The 22,088-nt window shown below is 44.1% G+C and overlaps 1 protein-coding gene across 7 annotated transcripts in view; it reads left to right on the plus strand.

Annotated features, from left to right (window-relative positions):
• Positions 1-5,903, plus strand: part of LOC124010170 (acetyl-coenzyme A synthetase, cytoplasmic-like) — a 95,299-nt gene extending 89,396 nt beyond the window's left edge. For 6 of the 7 annotated variants that reach the window (XM_046322559.1, XM_046322556.1, XM_046322554.1 and 3 more), the window contains exons 18-19: positions 3,569-3,643; positions 3,755-5,903. In XM_046322559.1, the coding sequence (XP_046178515.1) occupies positions 3,569-3,643; positions 3,755-3,882 (203 nt within the window). In that variant the 3' untranslated portion in view covers positions 3,883-5,903. The remainder of the gene's footprint in view (positions 1-3,568; positions 3,644-3,754) is intronic. The other variant, XR_006834374.1, reaches the window with a different exon arrangement.
• Positions 5,904-22,088: the final 16,185 nt, after the last annotated feature.

The raw sequence follows: 22,088 nt of genomic DNA on the forward strand, positions 1-22,088 counted from the left end.
AGCTAACCCTAGATTACAGGTTACCCCTTGTAGAACTAACACTAGATTACAGGTTACCCCTTGTAGAACTAACACTAGATTACAGGTTACCCCTTGTAGAACTAACACTAGATTACAGGTTACCCCTTGTAGAACTAACACTAGATTACAGGTTACCCCTTGTAGAACTAACCCAAGATTACAGGTTACCCCTTGTAGAACTAACACTCAACGGCTGGCCATGCCTTCCGCCTGGCTACTCCAACCTCGGCCAACAGCTCCGCCCCCCCCGCAGCTCCTCGCCCAAGCCTCTCCAGGTTCTCCTTTACCCAAATCCAGATAGCAGATGTTCTGAAAGAGCTGCAAAACCTGGACCCGTACAAATCAGCTGGGCTTGACAATCTGGACCCTCTATTTCTGAAACTATCCGCCGCCATTGTCGCAACCCCTATTACCAGCCTGTTCAACCTCTCTTTCATATCATCTGAGATCCCCAAGGATTGGAAAGCTGCCGCAGTCATCCCCCTCTTCACAGGGGGAGACACCCTTGTCCCAAACTGCTACAGACCTATATCCATCCTGCCCTGCCTATCTAAGGTCTTCGAAAGCCAAGTCAACAAACAGGTCACTGACCATCTCGAATCCCACCGTACCTTCTCCACTGTGCAATCTGGTTTCCGAGCCGGTCATGGGTGCACCTCAGCCACACTCAAGGTACTAAACGATATCATAACTGCCATCGATAAAATACAGTACTGTGCAGCCGTCTTCATCGACCTTGCCAAGGCTTTCGACTCTGCCAATCACCATATTCTTATCGGCAGACTCAGTAGCCTCGGTTTTTCGGATGACTGCCTTGCCTGGTTCACCAATGACTTTGCAGACAGAGTTCAGTGTGTCAAATCGGAGGGCATGCTGTCCGGTCCTCTGGCAGTCTCTATGGGGGTGCCACAGGGTTCAATTATCGGGCTGACTCTTTTCTCTGTATATATCAATGATGTTGCTCTTGCTGCGGGCGATTCCCTGATCCACCTCTACGCAGACGACACCATTCTATATACTTCCGGCCCGTCCTTGGACACTGCGCTATCTAACCTCCAAACGAGCTTCAATGCCATACAACACTCCTTCCGTGGCCTCCAACTTCTCTTAAACGCTAGTAAAACCAAATGCATGCTTTTCAACCGATCACTGCCTGCACCCGCATGCCCGACTAGCATCACCACCCTGGATGGTTCCGACCTTGAATATGTGGACATCTATAAGTACCTAGGTGTCTGGCTAGACTGTAAACTCTCCTTCCAGACTCATATCAAACATCTCCAATCGAAAATCAAATCAAGAGTCGGCTTTCTATTCCGCAACAAAGCCTCCTTCACTCACGCCGCCAAACTTACCCTAGTAAAACTGACTATCCTACCGATCCTCGACTTTGGCGATGTCATCTACAAAATTGCTTCCAACACTCTCCCCAGCAAACTGAATGCAGTTTATCACAGTGCCATCCGCTTTGTCACTAAAGCACCTTATACCACCCACCACTGCGACTTGTATGCTCTAGTCGGCTGGCCCTCGCTACATATTCGTCACCAGACCCACTGGCTCCAGGTCATCTACAAGTCCATGCTAGGTAAAGCTCCGCCTTATCTCAGTTCACTGGTCACGATGGCAACACCCATCCGTAGCACGCGCTCCAGAAGGTGTATCTCACTGATCATCCCTAAAGCCAACACCTCATTTGGCTGCCTTTCGTTCCAGTACTCTGCTGCCTGTGACTGGAACGAATTGCAAAAATCGCTGAAGTTGGAGACTTTTATCTCCCTCACCAACTTCAAACATCTGCTATCTGAGCAGCTAACCGATCACTGCAGCTCTACATAGTCTATTGGTAAATAGCCCACCCATTTTCACCTACCTCATCCCCATACTGTTTTTATTTATTTACTTTTCTGCTCTTTTGCACACTAATATCTCTACCTGTACATGACCATCTGATCATTTATCACTCCAGTGTTAATCTGCAAAATTTTAATTATTCGCCTACCTCCTCATGCCTTTTGCACACAATGTATATAGACTCCCCTTTTTTTCTACTGTGTTATTGACTTGTTAATAGTTTACTCCATGTGTAACTCTGTGTTGTCTGTTCACACTGTTATGCTTTATCTTGGCCAGGTCGCAGTTGCAAATGAGAACTTGTTCTCAACTAGCCTACCTGGTTAAATAAAGGTTAAATAAAATATATAAATGAAAATAAAACTAGATTACAGGTTACCCTTGTAGAACTAACACTAGATTACAGGTTACCCCTTGTAGAACTAACACTAGATTACAGGTTACCCCTTGTAGAACTAACACTAGATTACAGGTTACCCCTTGTAGAACTAACACTAGATTACAGATTACCCCTTGTAGAACTAACACTAGATTACAGGTTACCCCTTGTAGAACTAACACTAGATTACAGGTTACCCCTTGTAGAACTAACCCAAGATTACAGATTACCCCTTGTAGAACTAACACTAGATTACAGGTTACCCCTTGTAGAACTAACACTAGATTACAGGTTACCCCTTGTAGAACTAACACAAGATTACAGGTTACCCCTTGTAGATTACAGGTTACCCCTTGTAGAACTAACACTAGATTACAGGTTACCCCTTGTAGAACTAACACTAGATTACAGGTTACCCCTTGTAGAACTAACCCAAGATTACAGGTTACCCCTTGTAGATTACAGATTACCCCTTGTAGAACTAACACTAGATTACAGGTTACCCCTTGTAGAACTAACCCAAGATTACAGGTTACCCCTTGTAGATTACAGATTACCCCTTGTAGAACTAACACTAGATTACAGGTTACCCCTTGTAGAACTAACACTAGATTACAGGTTATCCCTTGTAGAACTAACACAAGATTACAGGTTACCCCTTGTAGATTACAGGTTACCCCTTGTAGAACTAACACTAGATTACAGGTTACCCCTTGTAGAACTAACACTAGATTACAGGTTACCCCTTGTAGAACTAACACTAGATTACAGGTTACCCCTTGTAGAACTAACACAAGATTACAGGTTACCCCTTGTAGAACTAACCCAAGATTACAGGTTACCCCTTGTAGATTACAGATTACCCCTTGTAGAACTAACACTAGATTACAGGTTACCCCTTGTAGAACTAACACTAGATTACAGGTTACCCCTTGTAGAACTAACACAAGATTACAGGTTACCCCTTGTAGATTACAGGTTACCCCTTGTAGAACTAACACTAGATTACAGGTTACCCCTTGTAGAACTAACCCAAGATTACAGGTTACCCCTTGTAGAACTAACCCAAGATTACAGGTTACCCCTTACAGATTACCCCTTGTAGAACTAACACTAGATTACAGGCTACCCCTTGTAGAACTAACACTGAACACCTGTATGTGACCAATAACATCTGTTAACCACGTGACCAATAACATCTGTTAAACACATGTATGTCACCAATACCATCTGATTTGCTGCAAACAGGAGTACAACATGAGTTTTTTTTGGTTGGTTCTTGATTTAACACAACAACATAACATGTATTGTTAGTGAGAGAGAAGATTGGTCCGATCGCAACCCCAGACTTCATCCAGAACGCTCCTGGACTTCCTAAAACACGATCTGGTACGTGTTACCTCATTCCTGATTTCTACCACAATACTTTTATGGACATTTTGTCTTTTACATTTTTATTTATTATTTTTGTTTTTATTTAACAAAATATCTCATCCTCAGGTAAGATCATGAGGCGGGTCCTGAGGCAGATCGCCCGGAACGAGAAGGATCTAGGTGACCTTTCAACTATGGCTGACCCCAAGGTCGTAGAGGTCCTGTTCAACCACCGCTGTGAAACGGCCTCTTGAGGGGGCTGCATGTCAACACTACAGTAGCTTCCTCTCCTCGACACCTCATCTCCTCTCCTCGTCTCCTCATTTCCTCTCCATCATCAACACCGATCTGAAAACTATGAAAGCTCATTCTTGCCACCAACTCTTTAAAAAAAAGATTTTTTTAAATAATAGAACATACAGGATATATTTCTTAATTTGTAGCAGTATGTATCTATCCACGTTGCAGAGTTCAGCACAGCAGGGTGGCCGGCAGATGTGTGGCGAGCTGGCATTTACCCCAACACTTTTTCAATTCAGTTTAATAAAAAATATTGACACAAAAGCATTGAAGATTACTGTTGTTTAGAATGATTTGCCTTTATGATTTGTCAACTCGTGCTTCAGTCTGATCAACGGTAGTCTACTGATAACACCTACAGGTGGCCTAGAGAAACCTATGCACTCTGGTCTCTTCTGGCCAGGTGAAACGAAGCGGTAATGTGGTGTTTTTATAGCCAAAGCTTTGTATTTATAGCCTAAAATAGGCCTATTTTATTTGTGTTAAGAGAAAATGTGACTGATCAAATTTGATTTTTACATTTTCCGACTTCGGGTGGCTAGTCTTCCCAGACCGTATCAATCCAAAATGATTGACTGAAATCAATCGATGAACACAATAGTGATGACATAGTGTATGAGTCACTTTTCAATTACAGATGTTAAAAGGCCTACACTGTGTAACCGCGCATACAGTCAGCCCTGTCGGTTCTATTGGCCAATCACAGTTGTTGATTACTAGGAAAAACCCTCCTGTGGTGCCACCTCTGAAAATCACCCCCACAGAGAGACGGATGAAGAAGCATGCTCTATAATCTCAACCATTATTATTTTTTTGCATCTCATCATAAAAATAAATGTGGTTGGCGGGAATGGGCTTTCTGCAGAAAACACAGGTTATATAATATACAACAGGAAACATGGTGGAGGGGTATTTTCTTTCTTATCATTCTGTCACTAATTCAGCGTCATTCTAGGAAGATTGAGGTGAGGAAGCTACGTTAGACACCCAGAGAGTCCCCCTTCCAGTCCCTTCTGATGGTGCAGATTTAAGTCACAGTCCCTAAGCGATGATCCTGAATCAGTCTTAAATTATTGTTGTATGGTCTGTTTGGAGGATGGGGATTATTAGTGGTTGGAGGACAGATCCTAGATCAGATCTTATGGGAACGACTGACTTCGATGTTGTCTATGTAAGGGAATTACAGTCAATTCAAATGCCAATCCCAAGGGCTCAAACCAATGAACTCAGTTTATTTCAACACTTCTATACCCGGTCAAAAAGGACACGAAACGATCCCTTTTCCAAATGAATATTTATGCCACAGTGTTGTCATTTGCATGTAATAATGGGTGAGCCAATGTTGAGGTAAACTGGACACGGAATCAGAACTGTCCCTTGTTGCCTGGCAACCGAACCTCTTGAACATTCAGTGTTCTGATTGATCAGCTTCTGTCTTCCATCTTGTTTTTTACATGCTCCTCAGATTATTATATTATTGTTCTGTAAAGTCTAAATGATGGAAAGCTAGTTTCACCTTTTTTTTTAAAGCTATGATAATTATTCCCAGGTAGACCAGTCCGCTCTGCACAGTTCTTCCACAACATGATAATTATTCCCAGGTAGACCAGTCAGCTCTGCACAGTTCTTCCACAACATGATAATTATTCCCAGGGAGACCAGTCCGCTCTGCACAGTTCTTCCACAACATGATAATTATTCCCAGGGAGACCAGTCCGCTCTGCACAGTTCTTCCACAACATGATAATTATTCCCAGGGAGACCAGTCAGCTCTCCACAGTTCTTCCACCACATGATAATTATTCCCAGGGAGACCAGTCAGCTCTCCACAGTTCTTCCACAACATGATAATTATTCCCAGGGAGACCAGTCAGCTCTCCACAGTTCTTCCACAACATGGCTTGTATTTGTTTGGATGTCTTTGTATATTTTAACTTTGAGATTTTATGATTTGAGAATAAAACTGTTTAATTTATTTTGGTTGTTGCTTTGAATTTATTAAATGTTTTGTTGTTAATACTTGAAGAGGACAGAAAGTCTCCAAGCCTCAGATGTTCTTTTGGGGAGTTGAAGTGAAGTAATCCTCTGTAGAAAGTCGCCCTCTAGTCATATCAGAAAGGAGCTGTGCTTTACTGTAAAATCCTCTATCCTACAGCAAAGGCTTCTCCCTGTGCTTTACTCTAAAAGCCTCTATCCTACAGCAAAGGCTTCTCCCTGTACTTTACTGTAAAAGCCTCTATCCTACAGCAAAGGCTTCTCCCTGTGCTTTTCCAGCATTGGGCATTGGGATATTTTTTCGAGGGACTGACCAGGACCAACCCATTTTAGCTTCAGAAGCAAGTCAGCAGTGGTATTTGCTCAGAACGTTTCTTGAATTATGTTTCCTATAGACAAAAGTAACTTTTGGATCCCCAACATATACATATGTATTTTATTCATTCACTTCCGATAACATCGGAAAGATGTGTGGACACAACCCCAATTTATTTATTTTTTGATAAGGGTCCTGTCCACATGCTCTTAAGAAATGTTTTTATAGCTTGAGAATAAAAGTGTTTTTAATGTATTGGATTTGTTCTTTTCCAATTAATATGTAATAAAATATTTTACACTACAGCCAAGGTTTCTCTTCCTGTTGCTGTTTTGAAGGGCAATCACAGGTGCCTCAAAGGTGACAGCCAAAGGTTTCCCTGTTCTTACAAAAAACTTTTTTTTGGTAACAGCTATCTGCAATAATATTTTGGTCAGGGTAGATTAAATAAAAATTATTGATATAATACTAAAAGAGGAATGGCTACCTGCTCCTTTGGAGTTCTGCTGTTGTGCCAGAATCCCCCCCCCCCTGCCAGAATTCTCCCCCCTGCCAGAATCCCTCCCCCTGCCAGAATTCTCCCCCCTGCCAGAATTCTCCCCCTGCCAGAATCCCTCCCCCTGCCAGAATTCTCCCCCCTGCCAGAATCCCTCCCACCTGTCAGAATTCTCCCCCTGCCAGAATTCTTCCCCCTGCCAGAATCCCTCCCCCTGCCAGAATTCTCCCCCTCTGCCAGAATTCTCCCCCTCTGCCAGAATCTCCCCCTCTGCCAAAATTCTCCCCCTCTGTCAGAATTCCCCCTGCCAGAATCCCTCCCCTCTGCCAGAATTCTCCCCCTGCCAGAATTCTCCCCTCTGCCAGAATTCTCCCCCTCTGCCAGAATCTCCCCCTCTGCCAAAATTCTCCCCCTCTGTCAGAATTTCCCCCCTGCCAGAATCCCCCCCCCCCCTGCCAGAATCCCCCCTGCCAGAATTCTCCCCCCTTCGCGTTCTTCATGAGATTGAGATTTCTGCTCTTCACTCCATTGCCAGTTTAACCTACATTTCACTGATCTTAGGTAGCAGAAAGCATTTTGTCTGCAGTTTTCCATTTGGCTATTTGTTTCAAGCGTATGTGGCAGTTCTAGCTTGTATGGCGCCCTGGGCGAAACCCCTCAGCTCTATCCAGACCATTCACCCAGTCCAGTCACTCAGCCCTATCCAGACTATTCACCCAGTCCAGTCACTCAGCCCTATCCAGACCATTCACCCAGTCCAGTCACTCAGCTCTATCCAGACCATTCACCCAGTCCAGTCACTCAGCCCTATCCAGACCATTCACCCAGTCCAGTCACTCAGCCCTATCCAGCAGATGGCAGTAACCCACCTTCAATAATTGAGCAGCCTAAAAGAGTCGTAGCAGAGAGCTGGTGTAAAGAGTTGGGGCAGAGAGCTGGGGCAGAGAGCTGGTGTAAAGAGCTGGGGCAGAGAGCTGGTGTAAAGAGCTGGTGCAGAGAGCTGGGGAAGAGAGCTGGGGCAGAGAGCTGGGGCAGAGAACTGAGGCAGAGAGCTGGGGCAGAGAACTGAGGCAGAGAGCTGGGGCAGAGAGCTGGTGTAAAGAGCTGGTGCAGAGAGCTGGGGAAGAGAGCTGGGGCAGAGAGCTGGGGCAGAGAACTGAGGCAGAGAGCTGGGGCAGAGAGCTGGGGCAGAGAGCTGGGGCTGAGAGCTGGTGCAGGAGGTTAAGATTGGAGATCAAAAAGCCTTTTGAATTCACACAAAATCTGCCTGTAATCCAGTGTTTCCCAAACGCTGTCCTCTGGACTCCAAGGTGTGTACGTTATTGGTTTATGTCCTAGCACTACACAGCTGATTCAAATAGCCAACTACCTATCAAGCTTTAATAATTTGCATCAGCTGTGTAGTGTTAGGGCACCTCCAACATGCACCTCTTGGAGTCCCGAGGATTGTAGTTTGGGGAAAGCTACGTATAATCCACATCTAACAGCATGAGGGACATTACTCAGTGTTGGTCATTAAACCCACAGCTTGAGGGCCATTACTCAGTGTCGGTCATTAAACCCACAGCTTGAGGGCCATTACTCAGTGTCGGTCATTAAACCCACAGCATGAGGGCCATTACTCAGTGTCGGTCATTAAACCCACAGCATGAGGGCCATTACTCAGTGTCGGTCATTAAACCCACAGCTTGAGGGCCATTACTCAGTGTCGGTCATTAAACCCACAGCATGAGGGCCATTACTCACTGTCGGTCATTAAACCCACAGCTTGAGGGCCATTACTCAGTGTCGGTCATTAAACCCACAGCATGAGGGCCATTACTCAGTGTCGGTCATTAAACCCACAGCATGAGGGCCATTACTCAGTGTCGGTCATTAAACCCACAGCATGAGGGCCATTACTCAGTGTCGGTCATTAAACCCACAGCATGAGGGCCATTACTCAGTGTCGGTCATTAAACCCACAGCTTGAGGGCCATTACTCAGTGTCGGTCATTAAACCCACAGCATGAGGGCCATTACTCAGTGTCGGTCATTAAACCCACAGCTTGAGGGCCATTACTCAGTGTCGGTCATTAAACCCACAGCTTGAGAGCCATTACTCAGTGTCGGTCATTAAACCCACAGCTTGAGGGCCATTACTCAGTGTCGGTCATTAAACCCACAGCATGAGGGCCATTACTCAGTGTTGGTCATTAAACCCACAGCATGAGGGCCATTACTCAGTGTCGGTCATTAAACCCACAGCATGAGGGCCATTACTCAGTGTCGGTCATTAAACCCACAGCATGAGGGCCATTACTCAGTGTCGGTCATTAAACCCACAGCTTGAGGGCCATTACTCAGTGTCGGTCATTAAACCCACAGCTTGAGGGCCATTACTCAGTGTCGGTCATTAAACCCACAGCATGAGGGCCATTACTCAGTGTCGGTCATTAAACCCACAGCTTGAGGGCCATTACTCAGTGTCGGTCATTAAACCCACAGCTTGAGGGCCATTACTCAGTGTCGGTCATTAAACCCACAGCTTGAGGGCCATTACTCAGTGTCGGTCATTAAACCCACAGCTTGAGGGCCATTACTCAGTGTCGGTCATTAAACCCACAGCTTGAGGGCCATTACTCAGTGTCGGTCATTAAACCCACAGCTTGAGGGCCATTACTCAGTGTTGGTCATTAAACCCACAGCTTGAGGGCCATTACTCAGTGTCGGTCATTAAACCCAAGTCTTTGTCAGAGGAAGACTTTGTCAGAGGAAGACTTTGTCAGAGGAAGTCTTTGTCAGAGGAAGTCTTTGTCAGAGGAAGTCTTTGTCAGAGGAAGTCTTTGTCAGAGGAAGACTTTGTCAGAGGAAGTCTTTGTCAGAGGAAGTCTTTGTCAGAGGACGTCTTTGTCAGAGCTAACAAGCCACAACTGAATGAAGTATGTAATTATATTTCTAAACTCAATGAAAACATTTTTATAAAATCAAATCAAATTGTATTTGTCACATACGCCAAATATACAACAGGTGTAGAATATAACAGGTGTAGAATACAATTTCACCTTACAGTGAAATGCTTACTTACAAGCCCTTAACCAACAATGCAGTTTTAAGAAAATACCTACAAAAAATAAAGAGATAAGAATAACAAAAAATTAAAGAGCAGCAGTAAATAACAATAGCGGGGCTATATACAGGGTATTACGGTACAGAGTCAATGTGGAGGCTATATACAGGGTAATACGGTACAGAGTCAATGTGGAGGCTATATACAGGGTATTACGGTACAGAGTCAATGTGGAGGCTATATACAGGGTATTACGGTACAGAGTCAATGTGGAGGCTATATACAGGGTATTACGGTACAGAGTCAATGTGGAGGCTATATACAGGGTATTACGGTACAGAGTCAATGTGGAGGCTATATACAGGGTGTTACAGTACAGAGTCAATGTGGAGGCTATATACAGGGTATTACGGTACAGAGTCAATGTGGAGGCTATATACAGGGTGGTACTGGTACAGAGTCAATGTGGAGGCTATATACAGGGTGTTACGGTACAGAGTCAATGTGGAGGCTATATACAGGGGGTACTCGTACAGAGTCAATGTGGAGGCTATATACAGGGTGTTACGGTACAGAGTCAATGTGGAGGCTATATACAGGGTGTTACGGTACAGAGTCAATGTGGAGGCTATATACAGGGTATTACGGTACAGAGTCAATGTGGAGGCTATATACAGGGTGTTACGGTACAGAGTCAATGTGGAGGCTATATACAGGGTGGTACTGGTACAGAGTCAATATGGAGGCTATATACAGGGTGGTACTGGTACAGAGTCAATGTGGAGGCTATATACAGGGTGTTACGGTACAGAGTCAATGTGGAGGCTATATACAGGGTGGTACTGGTACAGAGTCAATGTGGAGGCTATATACAGGGTGGTACTGGTACAGAGTCAATGTGGAGGCTATATACAGGGTGTTACGGTACAGAGTCAATGTGGAGGCTATATACAGGGGGTACTGGTACAGAGTCAATGTGGAGGCTATATACAGGGGGTACTGGTACAGAGTCAATGTGGAGGCTATATACAGGGTGTTACGGTACAGAGTCAATGTGGAGGCTATATACAGGGGGTACCGGTACAGAGTCAATGTGGAGGTTATATACAGGGGGTACTGGTACAGAGTCAATGTGGAGGCTATATACAGGGGGTACCGGTACAGAGTCAATGTGGAGGCTATATACAGGGGGTAATGGTACAGAGTCAATGTGGAGGCTATATACAGGGTATTACGGTACAGAGTCAATGTGGATGCTATATACAGGGGGTAATGGTACAGAGTCAATGTGGAGGCTATATACAGGGTATTACGGTACAGAGTCAATGTGGAGGCTATATACAGGGTGTTACGGTACAGAGTCAATATGGAAGCTATATACAGGGGGTACCGGTACAGAGTCAATGTGGAGGCTATATACAGGGGGTAATGGTACAGAGTCAATGTGGAGGCTATATACAGGGGGTACCGGTACAGAGTCAATGTGGAGGCTATATACAGGGGGTACCGGTACAGAGTCAATGTAGAGGCTATATACAGTATGTTACGTACAGAGTCAATGTGGAGGCTTTTACAGTGGGGCAAGAAAGTATTTAGTCAGCCACCAATTGTGCAGGTTCTCCTACTTAAAAAGATGAGAGAGGCCTGTAATTTTCATCGTAGGTACACTTCAACTATGACAGACAAAATGAGGGAGAAAAAAATAACATTTATTGTGGACCTGGGATTCCTGGGAGTGCATTCTAATGAAGATCATCAAAGGTATATGAATATTTATAATGCTATTTCTGACTAATGTTGACTGAGCAACATGGTGAATATTTATTTTGGCTGGTTTGGGCTCTGAGCTCCGTACTCAGATTATTACATGGTATGCTTTTTCCATAAAGGCTGTTTGTAATCTGACACAGCGGTTGCATGAAGGAGAAGTTTATCCATGCAAGTTCCATGCATAACACTTGAATTTTCATCAACATTTATAATGAGTATTTCTGTGAATTGATGTGGCTCTCTGCAAAAATCACAGCATGTTTTGGAACTACTGAATATAACACGCCAATGTAAAATTAGATTTTTGGATATAAATATGCACTTTATAGAACAAAACATACATGTATTGTGTAACATGAAGTCCTATGAGTGTCATCTGATGAAGATCATCAAAGGTTAGTGATTAATTTTATCTCTATTTGTGCTTTTTGTGACTCCTCTCTTTGGCTGGAAAAATGGCTGTGTATTTCTGTGGCTTGGTGGTGACCCAACATAATCGTTTGTGGAGCTTTCGCTGTAAAGCATTTTTGAAATCAGATACTGTGGCTGGATTAACGAGAATTTCATCTTTAAAATGGTGCCTAATACTTGTATGTATAATACTTTTGATTTTGTATTTGGCGCCCTGCAATTTCATTGGCTGTTGGCGAGGGGTTCTGCTAGCGGAACGGGGTTCCCAGACAGGTTAAATATGTGTATGCGACCAATACGATTTGATTTGGATAAAAGCATTTTCTAAATTACTAAAATGTCAATTGTCAAATGTTTTACATACAGATCTCATATTACTGTATAGATTTAAAATAAATAATCATATTGATGTCACAAATGTATAATTGACTGTGTAAAACCTAGCAGTTCTACTTATTTCTCTGAGAATGTGGTGGATAGGTAGCATTTTGCAAAACAAACCACACCAATCTCTTTCATAATTTATTCAAACACTGAAAGCTAATTTACCAACATTTCAGAAAAAAAGTATATATGGCGTTTTGTAATGAAAGTCTTTCATTAAATACTACCTGTTAAATCCCCCATCAAATGAAACGGCAGGCAAAGCCTCATACACAATTCATAGGATATCACCAGCCCAAATCATATCATTCTACCATTTGTGGGTGTAGTATTTACTTCTGACCATGTTCATCACACACCTTAGCTGTTGATCTCCTGTCTATGGGATACGACATTACCCCAGGGAGTGTTGATCTCCTGTCGAAGGGCTCCGACATTACCCCAGGGAGTGTTGATCTCCTGTCTATGGGCTACGACATTACCCCAGGGAGTGTTGATCTCCTGTCTATGGGCTACGACATTACCCCAGGGAGTGTTGATCTCCTGTCTACGACATTACCCCAGGGAGTGTTGATCTCCTGTCTATGGGCTACAACATTACCCCAGGGAGTGTTGATCTCCTGTCTATGGGCTACGACATTACCCCAGGGAGTGTTGATCTCCTGTCTATGGGCTACAACATTACCCCAGGGAGTGTTGATTAGCCCAGCTGCGGGCTACGACATTACCCCAGAGTGTTGATCTCCTGTCTATGGGCTACAACATTACCCCAGGGAGTGTTGATTTGCCCAGCTGCGGGCTAGGACATTACCTCAGAGAGTGTTGATCTCCTGTCTACGGGCTACGACATTACCCCAGGGAGTGTTGATTTGCCCAGCTGCGGGCTAGGACATTACCTCAGAGAGTGTTGATCTCCCGTCGAAGGGCTCCGACATTACCTCAGAGAGTGTTGATCTCCTGTCGAAGGGCTCCGACATTACCTCAGAGAGTATTGATCTCCTGCCTACGGGCTACGACATTACCCCAGGGAGTGTTGGTCTCCTGTCTACGGGCTACGACATTACCCCAGGGAGTGTTGATTAGCCCGGCTACAGGCTACGACATTACCTCAGAGAGTGTTGATCCATCTCAATCAAATTACTCTTGTCAACACACTACTACCACTACAACACTGGACCTGGGGCTATTGGCATACGGGCCCCTGTCAAAAGTAGTGCACTACATAGGGAATAGGGTGTCATAGGGCTCTGGTTTAAAGTCGTGCACTACATAGGGCATAGGGTGTCATAGGGCTCTGGTTTAAAGTAGTGCACTACATAGGGCATAGGGTGTCATAGGGCTCTGGTTTAAAGTAGTGCACTACATAGGGCATAGGGTGTCATAGGGTTCTGGTTTAAAGTAGTGCACTACATAGGGCATAGGGTGTCATAGGGCTCTGGTTTAAAGTAGTGCACTACATAGGGCATAGGGTGTCATAGGGCTCTGGTTTAAAGTAGTGCACTACATAGGGCATAGGGTGTCATAGGGTTCTGGTGTAAAGTAGTGCACTACATAGGGAATAGGGTGTCATAGGGTTCTGGTCTAAAGTAGTGCACTATATAGGGAATAGGGTGTCATAGGGTTCTGGTTTAAAGTAGTGCACTATATAGGGAATAGGGTGTCATAGGGTTCTGGTTTAAAGTAGTGCACTATATAGGGAATAGGGTGTCATAGGGTTCTGGTTTAAAGTAGTGCACTACATAGAGAATAGGGTGTCATAGGGCTCTGGTTTAAAGTAGTACACTACATAGGGAATAGGGTGTCATAGGGTTCTGGTTTAAAGTAGTGCACTACATAGGGAATAGGGTGTCAGGGTTCTGGTTTAAAGTAGTGCACTACATAGGGAATAGGGTGTCATAGGGTTCTGGTTTAAAGTAGTGCACTATATAGGGAATAGGGTGTCATAGGGTTCTGGTTTAAAGTAGTGCACTACATAGGGCATAGGGTGTCATAGGGTTCTGGTTTAAAGTAGTGCACTATATAGGGCATAGGGTGCCATAGGGTTCTGGTTTAAAGTAGTGCACTACATAGGGAATAGGGTTCTATAGGGCTCTGGTTTAAAGTAGTGCACTACATAGAGAATAGGGTTCCATAGGGCTCTGGTCTAAAGTAGTGCACTACATAGGGAATAGGGTTCCCTAGGGCTCTGGTTTAAAGTAGTGCACTATATAGGGAATAGGGTGTCATAGGGTTCTGGTTTAAAGTAGTGCACTATATAGGGAATAGGGTGTCATAGGGTTCTGGTTTAAAGTAGTGCACTACATAGGGAATAGGGTGTCATAGGGTTCTGGTTTAAAGTAGTGCACTATATAGGGAATAGGGTGTCATAGGGTTCTGGTTTAAAGTAGTGCACTACATAGGGAATAGGGTGTCATAGGGCTCTGGTTTAAAGTAGTGCACTACATAGGGAATAGGGTGTCATAGGGTTCTGGTTTAAAGTAGTGCACTACATAGGGAATAGGGTGTCATAGGGTTCTGGTTTAAAGTAGTGCACTACATAGGGAATAGGGTGTCATAGGGTTCTGGTTTAAAGTAGTGCACTATATAGGGAATAGGGTGTCATAGGGTTCTGGTTTAAAGTAGTGCACTACATAGGGAATAGGGTGTCATAGGGCTCTGGTTTAAAGTAGTGTACTACATAGGGCATAGGGTGTCATAGGGTTCTGGTTTAAAGTAGTGCACTATATAGGGCATAGGGTGCCATAGGGTTCTGGTTTAAAGTAGTGCACTATGTAGGGAATAGGGTGTCATAGGGTTCTGGTCTAAAGTAGTGCACTACATAGGGAATAGGGTTCTATAGGGCTCTGGTTTAAAGTAGTGCACTACATAGAGAATAGGGTTCCATAGGGCTCTGGTCTAAAGTAGTGCACTACATAGGGAATAGGGTGTCATAGGGTTCTGGTTTAAAGTAGTGCACTATATAGGGCATAGGGTGTCATAGGGTTCTGGTTTAAAGTAGTGCACTACATAGGGCATAGGGTGTCATTTGGGACTTTTTTTTTATAAGCGCCACCGTTGACTTGTTGTTCCGGTAAATCAAACATTTATCATAATCACACTTCAACTTTTATTTACTTTATTTAACCAGGCAAGTCAGTTAAAGAACAAATCATTATTTTCAATGACGGCCTGGGAACAGTGGGGTTAACTGCCTGTTCAGGGGCAGAACGACAGATTTGTACCTTGTCAGCTCGGGGGTTTGAACTCGCAACTTTCCGGGTTACAAGTCGAATGCTCTAACCACTAGGCTACTCTGCCGCCCCTGAGTTCAAACGCTGAAAGCTAATTTACCAACATTTCAGAAAAAAGTATATATAGTGTTTTGGAATGATACCCTTTCATTAAATACTACCTGTAAAAACTGAGGAACCATACTTCAGCATCCCCACTAAACTAGGAGAGAGAGAGAGAATGAATGACAGATTTTGATTTCAAGAGTGTGTGTGTGTTAGTATGAAGAGTTATAACTTGTATTGAGAGACGACAACGAGCGTTCTAATTCCCCGAATAGTTAATAACACCCAGTCTATTGAGAGACGACAACGAGCGTTCTAATTCCCCGAATAGTTAATAACACCCAGTCTATTGAGAGACGACAACGAGCGTTCTAATTCCCCGAATAGTTAATAACACCCAGTCTATTGAGAGACGACAACGAGCGTTCTAATTCCCCGAATAGTTAATAACACCCAGTCTATTGAGAGACGACAACGAGCGTTCTAATTCCCCGAATAGTTAATAACACCCAGTCTATTGAGAGACGACAACGAGCGTTCTAATTCCCCGAATAGTTAATAACACCCAGTCTATTGAGAGACGACAACGAGCGTTCTAATTCCCGAATAGTTAATAACACCCAGTCTATTGAGAGACGACAACGAGCGTTCTAATTCCCGAATAGTTAATAACACCCAGTCTATTGAGAGACGACAACGAGCGTTCTAATTCCCGAATAGTTAATAACACCCAGTCTATTGAGAGACGACAACGAGCGTTCTAATTCCCGAATAGTTAATAACACCCAGTCTATTGAGAGACGACAACGAGCGTTCTAATTCCCGAATAGTTAATAACACCCAGTCTATTGAGAGACGACAACGAGCGTTCTAATTCCCGAATAGTTAATAACACCCAGTCTATTGAGAGACGACAACGAGCGTTCTAATTCCCGAATAGTTAATAACACCCAGTCTATTGAGAGACGACAACGAGCGTTCTAATTCCCGAATAGTTAATAACACCCAGTCTATTGAGAGACGACAACGAGCGTTCTAATTCCCCGAATAGTTAATAACACCCAGTCTATTGAGAGACGACAACGAGCGTTCTAATTCCCGAATAGTTAATAACACCCAGTCTATTGAGAGACGACAACGAGCGTTCTAATTCCCGAATAGTTAATAACACCCAGTCTATTGAGAGACGACAACGAGCGTTCTAATTCCCGAATAGTTAATAACACCCAGTCTATTGAGAGACGACAACGAGCGTTCTAATTCCCGAATAGTTAATAACACCCAGTCTATTGAGAGACGACAACGAGCGTTCTAATTCCCGAATAGTTAATAACACCCAGTCTATTGAGAGACGACAACGAGCGTTCTAATTCCCGAATAGTTAATAACACCCAGTCTATTGAGAGACGACAACGAGCGTTCTAATTCCCCGAATAGTTAATAACACCCAGTCTATTGAGAGACGACAACGAGCGTTCTAATTCCCGAATAGTTAATAACACCCAGTCTATTGAGAGACGACAACGAGCGTTCTAATTCCCGAATAGTTAATAACACCCAGTCTATTGAGAGACGACAACGAGCGTTCTAATTCCCGAATAGTTAATAACACCCAGTCTATTGAGAGACGACAACGAGCGTTCTAATTCCCCGAATAGTTAATAACACCCAGTCTATTGAGAGACGACAACGAGCGTTCTAATTCCCCGAATAGTTAATAACACCCAGTCTATTGAGAGACGACAACGAGCGTTCTAATTCCCCGAATAGTTAATAACACCCAGTCTATTGAGAGACGACAACGAGCGTTCTAATTCCCCGAATAGTTAATAACACCCAGTCTATTGAGAGACGACAACGAGCGTTCTAATTCCCGAATAGTTAATAACACCCAGTCTATTGAGAGACGACAACGAGCGTTCTAATTCCCGAATAGTTAATAACACCCAGTCTATTGAGAGACGACAACGAGCGCTCTAATTCCCGAATAGTTAATAACACCCAGTCTATTGAGAGACGACAACGAGCGTTCTAATTCCCGAATAGTTAATAACACCCAGTCTATTGAGAGACGACAACGAGCGTTCTAATTCCCGAATAGTTAATAACACCCAGTCTATTGAGAGACGACAACGAGCGTTCTAATTCCCCGAATAGTTAATAACACCCAGTCTATTGAGAGACGACAACGAGCGTTCTAATTCCCCGAATAGTTAATAACACCCAGTCTATTGAGAGACGACAACGAGCGTTCTAATTCCCTGACTAGTTAATAACACCCAGTCTATTGAGAGACGACAACGAGCGTTCTAATTCCCTGAATAGTTAATAACACCCAGTCTATTGAGAGACGACAACGAGCGTTCTAATTCCCCGAATAGTTAATAACACCCAGTCTATTGAGAGACGACAACGAAGGGGCCTAATTCACTTTGGGGTGTCTTTTTGATCATTTCATTAAAGGGACTCTATGGTATTATCAGACACCATGTAATTTTTGGGATCATATCAATTGACTCATGTTGTTACACAATTGTTGGTGATGTTAAGAATATTTGTTGGTCTGTGGTGTGTAATGAGGAGCAACCAGATGCTGCTGGTCTGTGGTGTGTAATGAGGAGCAACCAGACGCTGCTGGTCTGTGGTGTGTAATGAGGAGCAACCAGACGCTGCTGGTCTGTGGTGTGTAATGAGGAGCAACCAGACGCTGCTGGTCTGTGGTGTGTAATGAGGAGCAACCAGACGCTGCTGGTCTGTGGTGTGTAATGAGGAGCAACCAGACACTGCTGGTCTGTGGTGTGTAATGAGGAGCAACCAGACGCTGCTGGTCTGTGGTGTGTAATGAGGAGCAACCAGACGCTGCTTGTCTGTGGTGTGTAATGAGGAGCAACCAGACGCTGCTGGTCTGTGGTGTGTAATGAGGAGCAACCAGACGCTGCTGGTCTGTGGTGTGTAATGAGGAGCAACCACTTGACACATTTATGTAATTGCTTATTCCAGTTACTAATAAGCATCGACCTATTAAGAAAATGACTGTAACAACTGGTAAATCCATATGGATTAATGAGGAATTTAACAATTGTTTGGTTGATAGGGATGAGGCATAACAGATGACAAATAAGTCTGGTTGTACAACCGATTAGCAAATGTACTGCAAATTGAGTAATCACATGACTAAACTGAATAAAAAGAAGAAGAATCTACTCTATGAAACAAAGATAAATGACATAAAGAAGGATAATAAAAGCTTTGGAGCACCTTCAATAAAATAACCTTGAATTACATTTTGGGGGGAAAAAAGGCAAACTCCATCATTCATTAATTCAGATAGCTCATTCATCACAAAACCAACTGATGACCAACTACTTTAATGATTTTTTAAATTGGAGGACATGCCAGCAACAAACGCTGAATCGAACAAACGCTGGATCGAACAAACGCTGGATCGAACAAACGCTGAATCGAACAAACGCTGAATCGAACAAACGCTGGATCGAACAAACGCTGAATCGAACAAATGCTGAATCGAACAAACGCTGGATCGAACAAACGCTGGAATGAACAAACGTACATTCCAAGTTTATCTTATCAAATTATGAATGACAAGAATTGTAATTTTGAATTCTGTAAAGTCAGTGTATAAGAGATGAACAAATTAATGTTGTTTATCAACGATGACAAGCCCCCGGGGTCTGACAATCTGGACGGAGAATGACTGAGGATCATATCAGATGATATCGCCACTCCAATTTTCCACTACTTCAATTTAAGCCTACTAGAAAGTGTGTGGAGGGAAGCTAAAGTCATTCCACTAGTAAAGCCCCCTTTACTGGCTCAAATAGCCGAGCAATCAGCCTATTACCAACTCCTTGTAAAGTTTTGGAAAAAAAACAGTGTTTGACCAGATACCATGCTATTTTACAGTAAACAAATTGACAACAGACTTCCTGCATACTTCCAGGGAAGGACATTCAACAAGCACAGCACTTACACAAATGACTGATGATTGGCTGAGAGAAACTGCTGATAAAAAGATTGTGGGGGATGTTTTTGTTAGACTTCCGTGCAGCTTTTGACATTATCGATCATAGTCTGCTGCTGGAGAAACATATGTGTTATTGCTTTACAACCCCTGTTAAATTGTGGATAAAGAGTTACCTGCCAAACAGAACACAGAGGGTGTTCTTTAATGGAAGCCTCTCCAACATAATCCAGGTTGAATCAGGAATTCCCCAGGGCAGCTGTCTAGGCCCCTTACTATTTATCCATCTTTACTAACAACATGCCACTGGCCTTGAATAAAGCCAATGTGTCTATGTATGTGGATGACTCAACACTATACACGTCAGCTACTACAGCGACTGAAATGACTGCAACACTCAACAAAGAGCTGCTGTTAGTTTCAGAATGGGTGGCAAGGAATAAGTTAGTCTTAAATATTCCCAAAACTAAAAGCATTGTATTTGGGACAAATCATTCACTAAACCCTAAACCTCAACTAAAAATGGTAATAAACAATGTGGAAATTGAGCAAGTTGAGGTGACTAAACAGCTTGGAGAAACCCTGGATTGTAAACTATCATGGTCAAAACATGTTGATACAACAGTAGCTAAGATGGGGAGAAGTCTGTCCATAATAAAGCGCTGCTCTACCTTCTTAACAACACTATCAACAAGGCAGGTCCTACAGTGTCATGTTTTGTCATTTATTATCTTGTCTTGTCCCTGTGCTTCCCATTCTATTCGTTTCCCTCTGCTGGTCTTATTAGGTTCTTTCCCTCTTTCTATCCCTCTCTCTCCCCCTCCCTCTCTCACTCTCTCGCTCTCTCTTCTCTCTATCGTTCCGTTCCTGCTCCCAGCTGTTCCTATTCCCCTAATCATCATTTAGTCTTCCCACACCTGTTCCCGATCCTTTTCCCTGATTAGAGTCCCTATTTCTCTCCTTGTTATTCGTTTCTGCCCTGTCGGTTCCTTGTCTAGAATTCACCGTGCTGTGTTTGTGTATCGCCCTGTCGTGTCGTGTTTTCCTCAGATGCTGCGTGGTGAGCAGGTGTCTGAGTCTGTCTGGTTCAAGTGCCTTCCCGAGGCAACCTGCTGTTCACCTGCTGTTCAAGATCGAGTCTCCAGTTTGTCCTCGTCATTTCGAGTGAAAGTTGTGTTTTTTTGATTGTATTTACTTTACTGGATTAAAGACTCTGTTTTCGCCAAGTCGCTTTTGGGTCCTCTTTCACCTGCATGACAGAAGGAACCGACCAAAGAATGGACCCAGCGACTTCAGACGCTCGTTACACTGCCGTCGAGATCCAAGGAGCCATGCTCGGCAGACACGAGCAGGAATTGTCTGCTGCTCGCCATGCCGTGGAGAACCTGGCCGCTCAGGTTTCCGACCTCTCTGGACAGTTCCAGAGTCTTCGTCTCGTGCCACCTGTTACTTCCTGGCCTGCCGAGCCTCCAGAACCTAGGGTTAATAACCCACCTTGCTACTCCGGGCAGCCCACTGAGTGCCGCTCCTTTCTCACGCAGTGTGAGATTGTGTTCTCTCTCCAACCCAACACATACTCTAGAGAGAGCTCGGGTTGCTTACGTCATTTCACTCCTTACTGGCCGGGCTCGAGAATGGGGCACAGCTATCTGGGAGGCAAGGGCTGATTGCTCTAACAAGTACCAGAACTTTAAAGAGGAGATGATTCGGGTTTTTGACCGTTCAGTTTTTGGTAGGGAGGCTTCTAGGGCCCTGGCTTCCCTATGCCAAGGTGAACGGTCCATAACGGATTATTCTATTGAGTTTCGCACTCTTGCTGCCTCTAGTGAGTGGAACGAGCCGGCGCTGCTCGCTCGTTTTCTGGAGGGACTCCACGCAGTGGTTAAGGATGAGATTCTCTCCCGGGAGGTTCCTTCAGATGTGGACTCTTTGATTGCTCTCGCCATCCGCATAGAACGACGGGTAGATCTTCGTCACCGGGCTCGTGGAAGAGAGCTCGCATCAACGGTGTTTCCCTGCTCCGCATCGCAACCATCTCCCTCCTCTGGCTCAGAGACTGAGCCCATGCAGCTGGGAGGGATTCGCATCTCGACTAAGGAGAGGGAACGGAGGATCACCAACCGCCTGTGCCTCTATTGCGGAGTTGCTGGACATTTTGTTAATTCATGTCCAGTAAAAGCCAGAGCTCATCTGTAAGCGGAGGGCTACAGGTGAGCGCAACTACTCAAGTCTCTCCATCAAAATCCTGTACTACTTTGTCGGTCCATCTACGCTGGACCGGTTCGGGTGCTACATGTAGTGCCTTGATAGACTCTGGGGCTGAGGGTTGTTTCATGGACGAAGCATGGGTTCGGAAACATGACATTCCTTTCAGAGAGTTAGAGAAGCCTACGCCCATGTTCTCCTTAGATGGTAGTCATCTGCCCAGTATCAGATTTGAGACACTACCTTTAACCCTCACAGTATCTGGTAACCACAGTGA

The sequence above is a fragment of the Oncorhynchus gorbuscha genome, linkage group LG22 (assembly GCF_021184085.1).
Source record: "Oncorhynchus gorbuscha isolate QuinsamMale2020 ecotype Even-year linkage group LG22, OgorEven_v1.0, whole genome shotgun sequence".
Taxonomy (NCBI): domain Eukaryota; kingdom Metazoa; phylum Chordata; class Actinopteri; order Salmoniformes; family Salmonidae; genus Oncorhynchus; species Oncorhynchus gorbuscha.